We start from the raw sequence: 20,690 nt of genomic DNA on the forward strand, positions 1-20,690 counted from the left end.
GAGTTTCACGTGTTTATCTTGTGTACGATTCACTGGTTCCACGATGGGTGTGTGTTTGTGCTACTGAGATGGTTGATGCACATAGAGTGTTTGACATTAGCAATTACTGTCACACTCTGTGTGTGTGGCATATTAAAGAATATGAGAGTAATAAGAGTCATAATAACTATAGGGTTAGGAATAGGGGTTGGTTTAGGGTTAGTTACATGTTATTATGCATAATTTATAGTTATTACTACAGTAACTACCTGTAACGTATAACAAGGACACTGTAAAATAAAGTGTTACCAAATATTGTACACTATTTAAAGTTAAAAGAGAACTGCTTTTTCGAAGTTGTAAATGCAGATTATTGGAGGATGTTTTACATAAAAATACATTTCCATTTTCTACTTCAAAATTTCACATTTAATTCAATGTGTTTAAAATTATTTGTGAAAATAACTAGCAATTTCTGAGGGAAATTAGTTTCAAAGTAAATCATACACCAGTTTTTTTGTGTATACAGTGCAATGCATAAGTTAATACACCCATGCTAAAGTTGACTAAAAAGAGGAATAAAAAATCATATTTTGGAAATTGAACTTAATGCCTTAATTTAAAAAATTAGGAAAAATCCAACCTTTAAGGACACCAATTTTCTTTGTGAATGAATAATGTATCGTAAATAAATAAATGTTCTTCCTTAAAATACATGGTGCATAAGTTAGTACACCCCTATGTTAAATTCCATCAAAACTAGCATCAAACTAGCTTTTAGGCTAACTGAAATAAAACCATGCCAGTCTCTAGGTATGGTGAAGGCTATGTGATGATGTGGGGCTATTTTAATTCCAAAGGCCAAGGGAACTTTATCAGGATGCATAGTATCCTGGATCAATTAAGTAACTGGCCTTTAAAAATAAAAATCTGCCTGCCTCTATGGGAATTTAACATAGGGGTGTACTAACTTATGCACCATGTATTTTAAGGAAGAACATTTATTTATTTACGATACATTATTCATTCACAAAGTAAATTGGTGTCCTTAAAGGTTGGATTTTTCCTCTTTTTTTAAATTAAGGCATTAAGTTCAATTTCCAAAAGATTATTTTGTATTCCTCTTTTTAGTCAACTTTAGCATGGGTGTATTAACTTATGCATTGCACTGTATGTGTAATTTCGATTACAAAAATTAAAAGTTTGGTCTGTTATAAAAGTAATAGCACACATCTTCTCAACAAGCCCTGTGATTTCATTTTAACCGTGTGTGTGTGTGTGTGTGTGTGTGTGTGTGTGTGTGTGTGTGTATATGTGAGTGTGTTTGTGTGTGTCCATCTGTGCGTATCTGTCTATATATATGTCTGTCTCTGCACTCCCATCTGCTTATCTGTCTATCTACTCATCTGTCGCATTTTATTTTTCAGTGTTTTTTTTTTTTCCAAATAAAAATGCCATAAAACCTCCATAAAAGATACCCATGTGATGTGTGAGTTGTGTTTGTAATAATGTTGTCTGAAGTCATAAAAACATATTTGTTGTCATTTTGGAGCTCGACTATCTTTCCACCTTTCAGTATATGAAAAAAAAAAAATCAAAAATATGTCCGTAATGTGATGTATTAAGTGTAAACGTAATGTATTTAATGTAAAATTCAGTGGGAATTAAATCTTTTTGGGAGTTGATCAAATTAGTTTTTAAGCCAATATATAGTCACATGTAAAATCCTGCTCCTTCCAGCCCGTCAGAAGTTAAAAAGGGAGGAGCTGAGGTGAAATAAGATCAGACACGTTGCCAAGGCACTGTGAATAATAAATCCGGCTGGCCATCACCACGGTAACCTGGTGGGTTTCCGGGGAAACGTACCATCAGTGATGAGGGCCCTGCTGGTGAGGACTTTCCCCAGCATGAACTTACAGATGGACAGAATGGTGCACACCACTCCGCTGATAACCGATACGCTGTACAGGAAGTCATCCTGGGGGAAGAGAAAGAGAGAGACATTATCATACTGAGCGAGACGCGACGTTCAAGGGTCAAGTGCAGTGTTTTATACAACAGCAATTTATATGGCAGACTCTAGAGGAAATCAAGGGAGGAGGGGGAAAAGAGCTGCGATAAGAATGGAATATCAGTGTACTGCTGACTAGAAATTGAAATATATACGGCGTATTATTTGGTAATGGGTAACAGGAAACATTTCTACCATATACTACCATACTATCCTTACTACTTCTGCAGTGTATAGTATGCAGTGCACTCACTGAACTTAACATGCTGGTAGCCAAATGTTCTGATAATAATGTAGCGTACTACTGTGTGTTGTAAGTATTTCTACTGTGTGTAGTAAGTGTTTCTTACTACATAAAAACAGTATTGTCTAGTATGCAGTATGTAGTATTCTACCGTAATTTGAAGTGTTTACTACATAAAAACAGTATATACTGTCAAGTATGCGGTATGTACTACGTAGTATTCTACCGTAATTTGAAGTGTTTCTTACTACATAAAAACAGTATATACTGTCAAGTATGCGGTATGTACTACGTAGTATTCTACCGTAATTTGAAGTGTTTCTTACTACATAAAAACAGTATATACTGTCTAGTATGCGGTATGTACTACGTAGTATTCTACCGTACTTTGAAGTGTTTCTTACTACATAAAATCAGTATATACTGTCAAGTATGCGGTATGTACTACGTAGTATTCTACCGTAATTTGAAGTGTTTCTTACTACATAAAAACAGTATATACTGTCTAGTATGCGGTATGTACTATGTATTATTCTACCGTAATTTGAAGTGTTTCTTACTACATAAAAACAGTATATACTGTCTAGTATGCAGTATGTACTACGTAGTAGTCTACCGTAATTTGAAGTGTTTCTTACTACATAAAAACAGTATGCAACAGTAAACATTTAAAAATGTAGCAGTAAGTAGTATGCTAGTATTCTGAACATAGCAAAAGCTGTGGGCTATGTTCAGAATATTATACTATATACTGTTTGTTTCTTATTTAAAAACTATAAAGTATGCAACAATAAACAATTGTAGCATACTATATTGTGACATTATTCCTCACATAAAAAATTGCATTCTGTACATTTGCTGCAGTAAAGATGCACAGTAATGAGGTTTAACAATAATATCGTGTACTCTAAAATATGGTTACTTTATATACTGCGCAGTATGTAGTATGCTAGTATTCTGAACAGCAAAAGTTGTGGGCTATGTTTAAAATAGAGCGCTATTTGTTTCTTATTTAAAAACAGAATGCAGTACGCAACAGTAAACATTTTCAAACTGTAGCATACTAAGTTGTGACATTATTCCTCACATAAAAAATTGCATACTGTACATTTGCAGCAGTAAACATGCACAGTAATGAGGTTTAACAATAATATTGTGTACTCTAAAATATGGTTACAGTATATACTGCGCAGTATGTAGTATGCTAGTATTCTGAACAGCAAAAGTTGTGGCCTATGTTTAAAATAGAGTACTGTTTGTTTCTTATTTAAAACAGTATGCAGTACGCAATAGTAAACATTTCAAACTGTAGCATACTAAGTTGTGACATTATTACTCGCATAAAATAGCAAAAGAAATTACACAAGTAATAAACATGCACAGTAATGGGATTTTTTTGACAATTAAGTTCGCTGAAGTCTATTACTGCATAATACATACTGTATCAGTATGCGGTATACTGCGCAATATGCAGTAAGTAGTACACTATTATTCCAAACATAGTCAAAGTTATGGGTTATGTTTAGAATGGAAAACTTGAATACTGTTTCCTGTATAAAACAACAGAATGCAGTATGCTACGATAAACATTTCAAACTGTAGCATACTAAATTGTTGCCACATTTTCATGCACGCCAAAACTGCATATACTACATACAATACTGTTTTACTGTTTTACATAAAAAAACAGTATGCAACAGTAAACATTTCAAACAGTAGCATACTAAATTATTGTCATGACCTCATTAAGTGCACACTTGCTGAATTAAACATGCAAGGTAATCCAGTCTTTTGGTGATAATCGCATAATACTGTCTGATGTCTATTGCTGCATATTTCAGTTTCAGTACATATTACATACTTCACAGTGCACTGTAAATGGTGTGCTAAGTCCAAATCTGAGTATTCAATGCATGCAAGTAATTATAGTATGCATACACTGCAAAACTAGTATGAGAAGCACCTATGAATATGTTAGAAAGCAATATGAATGGCAATAAGGAGCACAGAGTCAATAAAAGGATGCAAAAACAAGATGAACAGAGTTGCTTTCTCAGCCTAAGAAGAATCATTAAATTTGCACTGCTGGCCTTGCAGACGTGAAAAAATGCAACGATGCAAGGTTCCCACCATCAAACATAACGTCAAACACACGCACACACACAAACGGTCAGTCAATGCATCACATAAAACGGTATGATGGATCTTCTGGCGAGAGAACCTCATCAATATTGATGTCAGGAGGGTGAAGAAAGCAGAAAACAATGAGGTTTGTGTCTCGCGGACAGTGTCGAACAACTCTAACTCTCCCTGACGGGGTTAAAAACGACCTCGTGCCCTCGCATTCATCACAGGCCTTGTCTGCCTGCCCACAAACATCCCACAATGTCTCTCTCTGAAAATCTCTGATCATCCATCTCAGCGAGAGAAACCAGGGATTTGGTAGCAGTCGCACTCTTATTTTTTTTTTTTTTTTATGGTTATGTGCCTCTAATAATTGCAGTTTGGCTATATTTTTGTGTCGTTTTCATCACTTTCGCAGATGTAGCTGCCTAGAGAATGTGAACAGTCCATTTATGCGAGATGTTTAATTTATTTTGTCTACAGGCAGAGATTTTCAAGTTTCGAGTTTAATTTATTTATAAAGCACATTTAAAGTGCTGTGCAAAATTGCCTAGGTCCAATACCAACACCAAAATTAAAACAAACATTTACGAGATGTTAAAAGCACAAGAGTTCAAATGGGTTTTCCAAATTTTGACAATTTTGAGATTTTAAGCCATTTGGCCTTCCATAACGTGTCTTCTTTTAGACTATTGGAAAGAAAACATCCAAAATATTCATTTAAGTGTTTGAAATCTACAGATGCGAAAAGATAAAGTGTAATAAAACAATTACAATACAAATCTTTAAAAACGAGTTATCTACATTTCACTCGAATAGAGCAAACTTTACAGTTTTATTCCTATCTATATTCTGAAGGTTCGGTCATATATCATTTGCCTAATTTTACACAACATTTTATTCCTAAAAACATGGTGAAAATGTGTTTTATTTCTGGCAGCTGACAATATTTCTGATTTATGGAGTGATAAAAAGAGATATTCAAAATCCCCTCAGTAAAAACCTTCAACTCAAATATGTCAACAGAACGAAAACGAGAATTTTGAACCTGATAATGCCTTATTTGCTTACTAAACAACATTTCAGAAAACTTATAATACAAACTTTAATGTGGTAGTGATCAATTAACTTGGGAAGTACACTGTAAAAAATGATTTTTTGGTGAAGTAAATACTACTGAAAAAAAACAATGTAATTTACATGAAAAAGTTAGTTCAGGCAAGAATTTAAAAAACGAAGTAAATTCCATATCAGTACTTAATTCAAGCGAGTAGAAATGAAAGCATAAATATCAACTCAATAAAATTAAGTAAAAATTACTCAACTTTTCTGATACTGGGGTTCCCATCATGCACTGGACCTTGAATAATTAATGAGGTTAATTTTTCACTGGTTTCCAGCTGTATTTACACTGTTTTATCATTGCTTTTGTTGTCAGGATTAGTAACTTGACATTTTGTGACATTTTGAGTACATTTTCAGCTCAAAATGACACATTCAAACACAAAAACGATCCATCAAATGTTACCGTCATTGTGTATTGTCTACCAAGTATTGAGGTCTTTGCATTCACATGATGCTTAACATCTGACATGCTACAGTATAAATTACTTAGATAATCTAAGTAAAGCACATACTATAAATGACTGGTATAATTCAATATTATTGTTTGAGTGAAATGTAATGCAAAGGAAATTTCAACTAAATAGATATTAATCAACCTTTTACAAGCCAAGTTAAAATTACTTATTTTCTTTGTTACTTTCACTTAACAAGGTTAAGTAAAGTTTACTTAATTCCATATTCCAAGTAAATTTTACTTAAAGATTTCTAATTAAAGCTACTGATAAATATGTTTAGGTTTTTACTTGGCAAAGCTTTGTAAATTTACTAGCATTTTCTGAGTGGAAAAAGTTGTTTAAGTAAATGTCACTCCAATTTTTTTTCAGTGTAAGTATATCTAGTTAAATTCATCTGTAGTGTCTAGCCTTATTTTAGCAGGTTCACGACAGGAAGTGCAAATGGCTCAGATGTCTATTACAGGAATTCTGTGGAAAATTGTTGTATTGATTTTATAGCACCTGAAAAACAAGTCAATCTTGCTCAGAAACACGCATGGGATTGCAAAAGGGGGCAGTTCATCTCAAACACCTTGTTCAGAACAGCTTATTAACATTTCATGAGAGAGAGAGAGAGAGAGAGAGAGAGAGAGAGAGAGAGAATGTGAGAAAAAAATAAAAGAGAGAAAAAAGAAGGGGAAGTGTTTCTGACATCAGCAGCAGATGAAGGGAGGGAGAAATATTGGATCTATTTTTAGGCGGCGCTTGTATGCGCCAAAACCAAGCTTTACACGCTGAGACAGGAACAGGAATCCTCCAGAGAGAAGCCAGAGTCCTGATTAAAACATCAGCACAGCGTCTCTCTCTCTCTCTCTCTCTCTCTCTGTCTCCTCGTCTCCTCCTATTCCTCTGGTTATCATCTTCTCTTTTACACCCTAATTGTGTTTGCTACACTCTTAAAACAAAAGGTTCCAAAAATGGTTACAATCTCATGCCTTTTGAGAAAATGACATTACAGAACCTTTTTAGTTCTCATATGTCATAATATAGTTCCCTTAAGTTCCCATGATGTCATTATAGAACCTTTTTTATGTCCCATTATGTATACCTTTTAAGTTCCAATTGTAATCATAAAACCTTTTTAGTTCTTGTTATGTCATGATATAATATTGTTTACTCCTCATTTTATCATGATAGAACCTATTTTAGTTCTCGTTATATCATGATGGAACCTTTTTTAGTTCTCATGTTATCATAGACATTATTTCATTCTCATTATGAGATAATAAAACCTTTAGTTCTCATTATGCAATCATAAAAACTTTTTAAATTTTCGTTATGTCATCATAGAACCTTTTTTAGTTCTTATTATGTCATCATAGAACCCTTTTTAAAACTGGTTCTAACAATAGAACATTTTTAAGTTCCTTTGGTTCTGATGCCAAGAGTGTTTCATTTTTAAAACTAGTAGCAAGACTCATTACCAAAGTTCATAATGTGCTTTGATTGGTTCTTGATTAAAAAAAGAGAGTTATTTCCTATTTACTTAAATGTTCTTAAATGTTGAAAAAGGTGGATGTGCAGCGATGTCATAGAAGAACCATTTTTAGAAACTATTTAGAACTATTTAGTAAACAGTACTTAAAAGAACCATTTTTGTCTATTTTAATCATCTTAAGTACCTTTTTACACTATAAAGTACCTTTTTACACTATAAAGTACCTTTTGTGCAATGAAAAGGTTCCATGGATATTAAAGGTTCTTCATGGAAACATAAATGTCAATAGAGAAACTTTATTTTTAAGAGTGAAGAAGTGGAATCTTTACACCAGAGATGCAGTACCAGACCGAAGCTTTAGGTGTCTCATTTCATCACAGGAAGACGAATGGAGAGATGGATTGAGAAAGAGAGCGAGTGATAGTGGAGGGGTAACTGGTTTAGGGAAAACTATTTCCCCTCTTGATGTTGCCTGGCAACAGCGATATCAGACTATTCTAATCTCGTCTGTGACTTCACACCTCGTCTCCACCATGTTCATTCAGCTTTACACTTGTGCTGTTTAGCAGGCGCCGTTAGGGAAAACTCACACAACCAGCGACATAAAAAGATGAAGTGTTGGGTTTTTGCGTGTGGAGTCCTTCATCTGAGAGACTCTCTTGAATAGAGTTTACATTCAACGAAAAGCCAGCGGGGAAATAAGATGCGAGAGTATGAATGCGTGAATATATGGAAATATATTTAGAAAATGACAAAATCAAATCAATTAAGCGCTTAGAAAATAGAATAACAGTTAGTCGCAACAATCAACCAACCAACCAATTTGTGAATGAATGAACAAACAAACTAATGCATCAACCACTGGACCTATCAATGAACAAATACAATTAATGATTCGATGAGAAAATGAACAAACAAACAAACAAACAAATGAATCAACCACTGAAACAATCAATCAATCAATGCAATGAATAAATCAATGAGTCAGGGAAAGAACTAGTTAAAGAAACAACCACTGGAACAATCAATCAACCAATCCAATGAATGAATCAGTGAGTGAATGAATGAACAAATGAATCACCCACTGAAACAATCAATCAACCAATCCAATGAATAAATCAGTGAGTGAATGAATAAACAAATGAATCAACCACTGGAAAAATCAAACAACCAATCCAATGAATGAATCAGTGAGTGAATGAATAAACAAATGAATCAACCACTGGAAAAATCAAACAACCAATCCAATGAATGAATCAGTGAGTGAATGAATGAACAAATGAATCACCCACTGAAACAATCAATCATCCAATCCAATGAATGAATCAGTGAGTAAATGAATGAACAAATTAATCAACCAGTGGAACCATCAACCAACAAATCCAATGAATAAATCAGTGAGTGAGTGAATGAATGAACAAACAAACAAATGAATCAACCACTGAAACAATCAATCAATGCAATGAATAAATCAATGAGTCAGGGAAAGAACTAATTAAAGAAACAACCACTGAAACAATCAATCAGCCAATCCAATGAATGAATCAGTGAGTGAATGAATGAACAAATGAATCACCCACTGAAACAATCAATCAATCAACCAATCTAATGAATGAATCAGTGAGTGAATGAATGAACAAATGAATCACCCACTGAAACAATCAATCAATCAATCAACCAATCCAATGAATGAATCAGTGAGTGAGTGAATGAATGAACAAATTAATCACCTACTGAAACAATCAATCAACAAATCCATTGAATGAATCAGTGAGTGAATGAATAAACAAATAAACCAACCACTAGAAAAATCAATCAACCAATCCAGTGAATGAATCAGTGATGAATGAATGAACAAATGAATCAACCAGTGGAACCATCAATCAACAAATCCATTGAATAAATCAGTTTGTAAATGAATGAACAAACAAACAATTAAATCAACCAGTGGAACTATGGCTGTGTCCGAAATCATCCCCCATAACCTTAAATAGGGCACTATTTGAGGAGACAGCCATTTGTAGTGGTGTCCGAAACCATAGTGGACTTTATCGAGTGCACTAATTTAATCCCACAATGCACCGCAATGACGAGTGTACAACCAATGTACGCTCAACGGCTAGAGAATACCCATAATGCACTGTGAGAGTTACGCGTCGAATGAATTCCCGCATGAATACCCGAATCTGAATCATCCATCCGTCCATTTTCCAAACCGCTGGTCCAATGTGGCAACAGCGTAATATCATACAGGTATACATTCCTTTTTAATTGGTTATTAAATTGTTTAATTAAGGTTTATACATAGTTTCCATGACAGAGTTCAAGATAAATCTTTTCATCTTACTACAGGAGCTGCAAGTTTGCTAAGTTCAAAATGATTATTAAACAGCAAGAACAAAAGCGGCAGCCCTCCCGGCGCACTCTGTGTCCGAATTCACTTACTCGTTTTCATTCACTCCTTCAAGTGAACTATATTAGTGGAGTAATGTTGGGAATAGTGAATGAGGGTGTGGGGGAGATTACGATCAAGAAATCCAGTGAGTGAATGAACAAACAAACGAACAAATAAATGAATCACCCATTGGAACAGTCAATCAACCAATCCAATTAATCAATCAGTCAGCGAATGATCAAACAAACAAACGAATGAATCAACTAATTCCATGAATGAACAAATGTGTGTTTGTTGTTTTCTTACCACTTCCGGTTGCAATTTTGTGGCGAGATCATGGATCGCTTTCCCCAGGATAGTGATGGCCGACAAGATGAACACGACCCCAAGGATAACACATGCTCTGGAAAACACACACACACACACACACACACACACACACACACACACACACACACAGGCACGTTGAGTAACCCACAGCATCAATTCAACAGATGCTTTATTGAGTTCACGGTCTAATTCCCCTCCTGAGTCTGAGTCAGTTAATAAAACACGACTCTGAAGCTTCTGCTCGCTTTAGTGCCTCGTTCTCATTAGTCCTGTCAAGCCCGCTGTTTATAAATGAAGGCGACGAGGGCTGTCGTTCTCTAACTAAGCCTGGTTAATAGGCAAGATCTGTTTCACTATTTACTCAGCCGCAGGGGTAGCTGGGTTAAATCTGGTGAAGTTTTGGTGCCGTTCTGCTCTGTTTCTCACACGCGGATCGTAATGGCTTTGCGAGCTCAGTCTGTTTAATCTGCTTTTTGGTTAGTGATAAATTAATCAAACCAAACAAACAAACACAGCTACAGTCTCCGGAGATCAAATTAAAATTAAATTAAGACATGCAGATTAATATAATCTAGTTTATCTAGCAATCAGGCCAAGGAGGAACCCCACCGATGCTGTAGAGATGCTTGTATGCTAGGTGGATCATGTTTGTTTTGACAGGCGACTGAATGTAATATTAAGTGTGTTCTAAATATTTGTATCAATACATACATACATTAAAATAAAAATTCTATAAAAGTGCAATCTAAAAAGCTGCGAACTTGCATTTTATTAGAAACTTAACGAAAGCGTTTTCTTTTAGGCATAACATGGCAATCGCGCTCGGATCTGCACCAAAACAATCGCTCCGAGACCGCCTGAACGAGGTGGTCTCGGCCCGATTGCAAACGAACTCTGGGGCGGTCTGATTCTGAGTGAGCACATTAGTTATCACAGTTGAAAACCAAAAGAGCACCTCTTCATCTTAAAATGTTGTGTAATTGCACTTTTCAGTGCGAGAATGCTGTCCCGATGAAGCCTTGATTCCTGCTCTAGCTGCATTATAACATTTGTATAGTGTTTGTGTGTCTTGACACTGTTAACTTCTAGACAGCGCTGCGAGATCCAGAGAGCTAGCAATGTATAGGTGTGAACTGCAACTCCATAGCAACCACCTAGCAACACTTTAGCAACCACTCAGAACACTTTAGTAACCACATAGCAACTCCCTAGCATTGTCCTAGCAATCACTCAGAACACCTTAGTAACCACATAGAAAAACACTAACAACCACATAGCAACACTCTAGCAACTGCTCAGAACACTTTATTAATCCCAAAGCAACTCCCTAGCAACCACTCTAGTATTGAACTTGCATCCACACAGAACACATTCTTTCTAACAACCACTTAGAAACACTCTAGCAACAGCTCAAAACACTTTAGTAACTCCCTAGCAACCACTTAGAACACCTTAGCAACCACTTTAGCATTGACCTTGCATCCACACAGAAAACATTAACATCTGCCCTTGCAACTAATCAGAACACCTTAGTGACCACATAGCAACTCCCAAAGAACCACTCAAAACACCCTAGCAATCACTTATCAATGCCATAGAAACCATGCAGAACCCAATTACATCCAGCTAGCAACATTCTAGCAACCAATCAGAACACTTTAGTAATCCCATAGCAACTCCCTAACAACCACTCTAGCATTGATCTTGCATCCACACAGAACACATTAACATCTACCTAGCCTAGCAACGCCCTAGATACCAATCAGAACACCTTAGTATCCACATAGCAACTCCCAAAGAACCACCAAAAACACACCTAGTAATCACTTAGCAATGCCCTAGAAACCATGTATAACACAATAACATCCACCTAGCAACACTCTATCAATCACTCAGAAAACTGTATTCATCCCATAGTAACCCACTAAGAACCACTCTTGCATTGGTCTTGCATCCACACAGAACACACTAACATCTACCTAGCAACGCCCTAGATACTAATCAGAACACCTTAGTATCCACATAGCAACTCCCAAAGAACCACCAAAAACACACCTAGTAATCACTTAGCAATGCCCTAGAAACCATGCTTAACACAATAACATCCACAACACTCTAGCAACCACTCAGAACACTTTAGTCATCCCATAGCAACTCCCTAACAACCACTCAGGACAAATTAACAACCACCTAGCAACAACTCAGAACACCTTAGCAACTGCATAGCATTGCCATGGCACTGTTTTTTTTACACCAGTAAGCACCACTAATGTGTTTTTCAAAATGCAGAGATCTATTTGTAAGTCACTATTCTCAAACAGTAAGAGCCTGTTGTGTTTTTACAGTGTAAGAATCTAGTAGTCTAGCAGAAATCACATCTCGCTAATGCAGCCTGCGTTATGATGTAATCTGTCTCCACGGCGATCCGCATCCCAGCAGATTCCCCAAGGGGCCGCGGCTCACAGCTTCACCGGCATGCGCATTAGAAATGGATTCATTATGTGTGTGTGTGTAACTGTACTGTACGTATGCTACAGGTCTGAGTGTGCTGCTGTCTAGCACACTTCTGCCTTTGTCCTCTCTTTCTCCGCTTCCTCTGCTTTCATTCCCTTCACAAAGCTCCCTTCTGCCATCTCTATTGTGTCTTTCAGCCGATAAGGGACACCGAACACAGAAAGAGACTGTTTAAAGACATGAAACCCAGAGCAGGGCCACTTCACGGGGGACCAGAGAGTCTGTCTGCCGGGCCTCCATCCATCAAACCTGGTGCTCTTTAGGAAACGTCAACCTGCTTTAACCTGCTGAGGTAAATTATGCTAGGTTTGTTTACAAGGATCAGAAAACATTCATTAAATGATCGTTTTAATGGCTATGGTTTGGTTAGGTAATTTGTTGCGTACTCGTTCGCCCAGTAATGTCCTGCTTCAGCCGAGGAACATGTCAAAATCTCAACATCATTACCTTGAAAGATCAATCTGACCTTCTGCTCTCCTTGTTGCCCAGAAACAACATCATCTAATTGGCCACCCAGAATCCCCACAGAGCACAAACAATGGCTGCATCAGAAATCACATACTCCCCTACTATATAGTAGTGATGTATGTCTCGAGACCGGTCTTGGTCTCGAGACCGGTCTCGAGACCACTTTTACGTGGTCTCGGTCTTGTCACGGCCTTGACGGTCTTTGGTCTTGGTCTCGGACCTCTCGGTCTTGTCTAGGTCTCGCTGTCTCAGACAGACATAGTGGTCGGGGATTTAGCAATACAATAGGCTACTACAATATCCACGACGACACAACGTTCGATAATGCAACATTATTATCCGCAACGGAACGGATTGAAGCGCGCGTCCGAGTGAAGACAGCGGCGTGTGCGCCCAATATACGAGAAAACACTTTATCCGCGCCACTGATCGCAGCGGTAACGAGCACTTTGATCACTTGATTTAAAAAACACATATCAGTGACATGATGGGTTTTAACTTCATTCAGGAGATTTGGGGTAACTACACAACTGACAGATGACTTTGAGCGCATCGCCAATGGTGTGTGTGTGTGTAACCATAGCGACAAAACGACTCACTTTCGGATCCTGCACTTAAGCCTCGTTTTTAAACATTTTATTATGTATTTAAAAGTTGCAGAATGGATTAATTTGGAGACTCCGAAATCGGCAGAGATAGGCAGGCATTTGCTTAGATGAATTTGTGTCTTTGAAATCTCTCTGTGTGTGTGTGTGTGTGTGTGTGTGTGTTGTTTTATTACAGTATTGTATTTAAGATGGTGTTAGACTAAATAAATGGTCTTTTAAATATCATCTGCATATCTCCGTTGTGTTGACTAAACATTAGGCCTAATCCAAGTTTATAATTGCGTATCTTTAATTTGATGTTACGATTTCATCTACACATTAAGTATAATTTCAATTGGTTACATATTGGAGCAAGATGGTGTTGGAGGTGTTTGATGTTTTGTCAGATGAACCAGTCAGTACCAGTCATGTCAGTCCTCAACAGTACACAAAAGTTAAGGGAGTCTCAATCCTCTAATAGTGCAGTAACAGCCGTCATGCAATTGCTACACATAGTTGATCTCACCCTGCAAAGACATTTACAGTGAGCTCACAGTCACACACATGACATGGTCTGTCTCTGTATTGTTCTGCCTGTGTAGTTGAAGTAATACCATCTATGTATTGAATGTAAACTGCGGCTGAACCCTAGTATACTGCTGTTCTTGAATTCATATTGCTTAGCTTCAACACTAGTCTATTTTTTTCCCTCCGGTCTCGACTTGGTCTCGGTCTTGACTTGGTCTGTCTTGGTCTTGGTCTTGGTCTTGTCTTGGTCTCGATACCCTCTGGTCTTGGTAGTGTCTTGGTCTCGGTTTAGGCGGTCTTGACTACAAGTCTACTATATAGTAGGCAAAAAAACAGTTTTCTTTTGTCAAAAGAAGCAAGTTCAAATTCACAGAACTCAAGTAACCAGATGACCTTCTTCTTCCGGCGAGATTCTGAAGTGTGCATACGATGGACACTTTAATATCCCATGAGAACACGGGAAAGGATTTTTGAATGACAGTGAAGCGATGTAACTGATGCGGGAAGGTCACATGATAATGACAGCATGGCGAATGTATTACGTCCAGATTACATTCATAATACACACAGTAATAGGCTACTATATATTAGACCGTAAAGTAATTAGTTATTCAAAATAAGAGAGTATGCGATTTCGGTCGCACCCTATGGCCCGTTCCATGCGTTCACGTCCCATTCCCCACGTTTTCTTTAATCAAGGAAGGATCACATATACTCACATGTATTCTCTGTGCGCCGAATGGACGGCCGCGGCGTTACTGTATCGCCAAATCACGATAATGGAGGACAGGACGTCGAGAGTAGCGTCAAACTGCAAACGAATGAACAACAGTGATAAAGAGAAGCGTTAAAACATTAAAGACTATTAAATAATGAACATTTAAATATATCAAGTGTGAGACTTACAGCAAACCCAAACGCTGATGCACTATGCCGCATTATAGAAACAGCTGCAAAAGATATGAGAAAAAGTTAGTTCAAATGAAGATGGTTTCAACTTTAAATTTGAAGTATTTAATTTTTTAAAATTTAGTTGGACAAACTTTAAATGTGAAGTGTGTATTAAAATAGTATTATTATTATTTTTAAATAAATGAAATATTTAATTGGTTGGACAATTTTTTTTTTATGTGTGATTTATTAAAAAAATTAAAACATGAAATGAAAAAAATAAAACAAAAATTAAACATAAAATGTTTATCTTTTAAACATATTTTTATTTAATAAATTAGTTAAAATATTTTACAATTAAAATAGTTCATTATTTGGAAAAACTTTAAATAAATAAATACATTTTACAATAAAAAAATATAAAAAGTTAGTTAGTCAGACAAACAGATTAACATCCCTTAAACATCTAAAAATTATACCAGCAATGGAAATGTTGTGAATTAATGAGCATTTTAATTCCTCTTTACTTTTCACAACCTGTACCCAATGACTAACCACTCCAGCATTCAGGCAACTGTACATTGTAAATAATGATTTTGATAAGTGTTTGTCTCAAATACACACCTAAACATTATATATATGCATTCCCCTGCTGTAAAGCTGTGCATCTGAATGATTTCCAGCAGCTAAAGTGTCCTGGATCAGATTTCATCTCTTCACACAGTGATGTCAGCACATGGTGTGGATCTGAGCTACCCAAACAGCACTGTGGCTCATGTCCAGTTATCGACCTAATATTGACCTCTAATGCACCTGAATCCTCTATCCTGAGACTGGATGAGCGATCCGAGATATTCCATCCACCTCTACAGGGTCAGCCAAACTCTCAAAGGTACCCAGATCTGCTTTTCAAGGCTGTTTGTGCTTCTATTTCCCAATTGATTGTACAGTACAGCACTAAAGAACACAGTACAGTATAGTGAAGTATAGTCATTTAGAGTGTAGTATAGTTTAAATGTGGCGCAGAAGTATCAGAACATTCCCCTAACGTTAGCGTATGGTTCCCGTTTGGTTACCGATTCCTAACGTTCTAAAAATGTTCTCTTTAGGTTCTATTTTGTTTATAACCACGAATTAGGCACCAAAAATTGTCAGCTGGGATGAAATTAAGGTGATGTTGCAAACGTCCAGTCTTGCCAGAGTTGTATTCAGTACAAATCATACAGCATTAGGCCCGTTCACACCATGGACGATAACTATGACAATAAAGTTATCGTTAGCTATCGCTTTTGGTGTGTGTGAACGTGCCTTTAGTCAAAGTTTGCACACACATTCAAATGGCAAAAGTCATTACTCAAAAACAAACACACACACACACACACTCTCTGTTCCTCAGAAACCTTGTTAAAAATGAATAACGGAGCTGCTGCGGCATGAGATTAAAGATTTAGCAGTTTCTAAATATAAATTCTGTTCCTTTTAGAGAAATCCACTCTGTTTTAGACGACTCGCGCCGGCCGATTTCAAGTCCTCAAGAGGCCAAGCTCAAGAAACACATCGACAGTGTCAATAAAACATCTATAATCGGTGCAGTCATTCGTTGTCCTACAGAATCCCATCGGACACGCTCTAACACATTGTCTCGTGAACAACGTCTACATCTTAATCTTACGACGAACTTCAGTTTAGTTGTGCCACATGCAGATCATCTTGGGTAACAGGAAAGGATTTATGGAGAGTTGTGTATCTGCGGAAATCTGAAACCATTCCCTGCTCATTAAGAAGTCATATTTATGCTGATTTTCAAGTGAAGTCAGCAGCTTCTACAAGGAGTGCTGATACTGCGGCTCGAGCCATCAAGAAAATTATGAAGCTTGAAAAACCGTAGGATATCGTAGGATCACAATGAAGTATTGTGTGTATCCAGGATTACTGGCGAGAAATCAGCTTCAATCTGACACAGATGCAGACTTAACTAACAAGCCAGCTAACAGGGAATGTTCTCAGAAGTTATGAATAAACGTTCTTCCAGTAACATTAACAGAACGTTCGTTCAAAGTTATCGGGTCTTTAATAATGTTCCCAAAATGTTAGCACAAAAACATATATCATTTATGGAATGTTTTTTGCTGAAACATTTTAGTTGGACATTCGTCCGATTGTTTCAGAATGTCCAGAGGACTTTCAAAAGTAAAATTCCCATAATGCTTCCAAAACGCTAAAATGGAATGTTCCCTTAACGTTCGTATTACCAAGAGAGAGAGAGAGAAAAAAAGGTTTTAAAACCTTTAAAAAAACTGGAGAACATATGTTCAGAGATCATAATGGAAACATTGGTGAAACTTATTTTTGTTAGCTGGGAAAACACTTTGAACGGACAATGAATTAGAGACAAATCACAAAAAACGAAATTTTGTTCCTAAGATTATTGCTAACTTAAAATTTATGTAAGTAGGACATATTATAATTTTATAACACTTTATCTTCAGACTTATTTGCAGGATGTGGCCCTTAATGTGATTTAGTTTTAGTTTTAGTTTGGTATTAAACTGAAATTGTAGTATGCGCAGTGTGATTTGTAGTGTAAAAAAAAGTCAATGTTGCAATAACTCGCAATTTCAAGGTTAAATCTCACAATTCTGAGAGCAATAGTCAGAATTGCAAGATATAAACTCTCAATTCTGACTTTTTTCATGCAATTGTGAGTTTATATCTCACAATTCAAACCTTTTCTCAGAATTGTGAGATTTAACCTTGAAATTGTGAGTTATAAAGTCCACATTGCGAGATATAAACAGTTTTGAGAAAAAAGTCAGAATTCTGAGATTTAAACTCGAAATTGCGAGTTATAAAGTCTGTACTGCGAGATATAAAATCACAATTTTGGGCAAAAAAATCTGAATTGTGAGATAAAAACTCAAAATTAGGAGTTAAAAAGTCAGAATTGCGAGATATAAATGCAAAATTTTGAGGAAAAAAGTCTGAATTGTGAGATATAAACTCTTAATTGTGATTTATAAAGTCAGAATTCTGAGATATAAACACAGTTTTGAGAAAAAAGTCAGAATTGTGAGATATAAACTTGAAATTGTGAGTTGTAAAGTCTGTACTGCGAGATATAAAATCACAATTTTTGGCAAAAAATTCTGAATTGTGAGATATAAACTCGAAATTAGGAGTTATAAAGTCCAAATTCCGAGATATAAACGCACAATTTTGAGGAAAAAAGTCAGAATTGTTAGATATAAACGCAATTTTGAGAAAAAAAAGTCAGAATTGTTAGATATAAACTCTAAATTGTGAGTTATAAAGTCCAAATTCCGAGATATAAACGCACAATTTTGAGGAAAAAAGTCAGAATTGGTAGATATAAACGCAATTTTGAGAAAAAAAAGTCAGAATTGTTAGATATAAACTCTAAATTGTGAGTTATAAAGTCTGAATTGCGAGATATAAACTCTCCAGATAGAAAAACATAATTACTTTTTTTACGTCCTGGTGGAAACAAGCTTTAATAGCTATTGCGCAATTTATCGTAAGTCATCATGCTGCGGCACCAAAAGATTTGTCTGGTAACGTTTTTATCTTAAAGTTACTTTTGGACCTTGTTTTTGTAGAATTTCACAAAACTTTGCTTATTGTTGGCTGTTTGCATTTCACTAGATTTGGTAATTAGATTTGGTTACGTTTTATATGGCGTTTGTCACATGACCGTTAGCGTCCTTACGCACATTCATGTTGCGTGTTTCACCGCGCAAACTTGCACAACTCATTCAGTGCTCTGACAAAAAATATCACAACACTAACTTTGTGAGAACGTGTCAAATCTATTTCATTCCAGTTTGTTACACGTATCGCACTGTGAGTGAACATGCTGCTGCTATGCGGCAAGAACCGCGTTGTGACAGTTATTCTCAGATGTATCAGTGGCGCATGATGTATAAAACTCTTTGAAGATCTTGTCCTTGACTGCTCAAGGAAGCTAGCCTTGTGTGCTTTCTTTTAGGTGTGTTTTTTTTTGTGTGTGTGTGTCTGTGAAAATAGGGCAGAATCTTTATAGCTGGTGAGTTGCAGAATGTTGAAATCCAACACAACAGCTGCTATAAAAAAACCTGTCTTCCGCTCGGTCTGTCTTTTTGACACACACAAAAGCATCCTCACACACACACACACACACAAACCAAAACAGGGAATGTGATCTAGTTTCTGTGTCAGAGTTGGTGAATAAATTAGCATGTTGTTATCACTTACAGGACATTTTCAAGAAACAATACTGCAGTCTCATGAAAGACTTTTGACTGGTCAGTGTTGTTGTTATGATACTACTAAAACTAATGGTATTGCTAATACCTGTAGCAACTTTCTACATGCTTAAATAGTAATAGTTGAATAAATAGTTTGTCTTTATGGTTTTTGATTGGTTATGTTAATTAATCCTGTATGTATTTAAGCCCTGAGTTTCTTTAGTTCTCTGTATTTTCTGGTATGTTATGTGGTTCAGTGACCACACCCACACACCCATGTACAACACACCGTAAAACTAATACGTTAAAGCTAATAAATTAGTATATTTTAGTTGATATCAGATACTAAAACAAATTTTAATAAAAGTGCTAACATTAATACTAAAACTGAAATGTTAGCTTGAGCAGATTTCAGTTACAATACTATAAAGCCTACTATTGCTAACACTAATGCTAATTGTAATGTTATTGCTAATGCTAACACTCATGTTTGTAATGTTAATGCTAAAACTAATATGTTAAAGCTAACATATTAAGATATTCTATTCCAGTAGATATTCCTCAGACTGTTTACCAACTCTGAAACTGTGACTTTTTTTAGCTTTTCGTCTAGTTGTTTTCACAAACCCGTTTACTTGACTCACTTGATGTTTTAAAAAAACAGAGGAGGTGCAGAGAGGGCAAAGCACCCTCTCTCTCTCTCTCGCTCTCTCTCTGTCTTCCATCTTTTATTTTTAGACACGGGGCTCTATGGGAGTTGGCATGCTGGCTTTTACAGGCTGGTAGTGCTGAATGCATTAATATGAGAGTGAACTACCCCTCCTCTATCTGTGACCTCTCCTCGCAGTGTGATATTTACATTCTGTGCCGCAAGAAAATCTTCCACACACACACACACACACACACACACACATACTAATTTAGTTTTCTTTAGCTTGAAGTCAGTAAATTCTCCAAGAACAGACATTTAAACAAATTCCGTTGCAGCAAATAGCGCTTATTTCCCCGCAGCAGATGCATTTCTAGACATGTTTATTAAGTTTGGAGGTATGCGAGCGCATTTGTGCGAGTGTGTGAAGCAGAAGACACTCTGTCGCTGAGAGCGTGTTAATTGGCTGCACTGGAAGCTTCGAGACATCTGGGAATTCAGATCTCACAGTCTGGCATATATTAGACCATATCTCTTCTTCTCCTCATTTCTTCCTTCCTTCCTTGCTTTTTTCTGCCTTCATCAGTATCCCCCACCAGCCGTTAATGAAAAAACGTTCCGCTTACACTTCAGATAGCGTAAACTCACAAGCGCTTCAGCGAAGATAGC

At 36.4% G+C, this 20,690-nt stretch overlaps 1 protein-coding gene across 2 annotated transcripts in view; it reads right to left on the minus strand.

Moving 5' to 3' along the window:
* Window positions 1-20,690, minus strand: part of tmem163b (transmembrane protein 163b) — a 35,853-nt gene that overhangs the window by 6,160 nt on the left and 9,003 nt on the right. For both annotated transcript variants that reach the window (XM_084415621.1, XM_084415620.1), the window contains exons 3-6: window positions 15,144-15,187; window positions 14,957-15,048; window positions 10,117-10,213; window positions 1,846-1,957 (exon numbers count right to left, since the gene is read on the minus strand). In XM_084415621.1, the coding sequence (XP_084271747.1) occupies window positions 1,846-1,957; window positions 10,117-10,213; window positions 14,957-15,048; window positions 15,144-15,187 (345 nt within the window). The remainder of the gene's footprint in view (window positions 1-1,845; window positions 1,958-10,116; window positions 10,214-14,956; window positions 15,049-15,143; window positions 15,188-20,690) is intronic.

This window comes from Rutilus rutilus (genome assembly GCF_951802725.1).
Source record: "Rutilus rutilus genome assembly, chromosome: 8".
Classification (NCBI taxonomy): Eukaryota; Metazoa; Chordata; class Actinopteri; order Cypriniformes; family Leuciscidae; genus Rutilus; species Rutilus rutilus.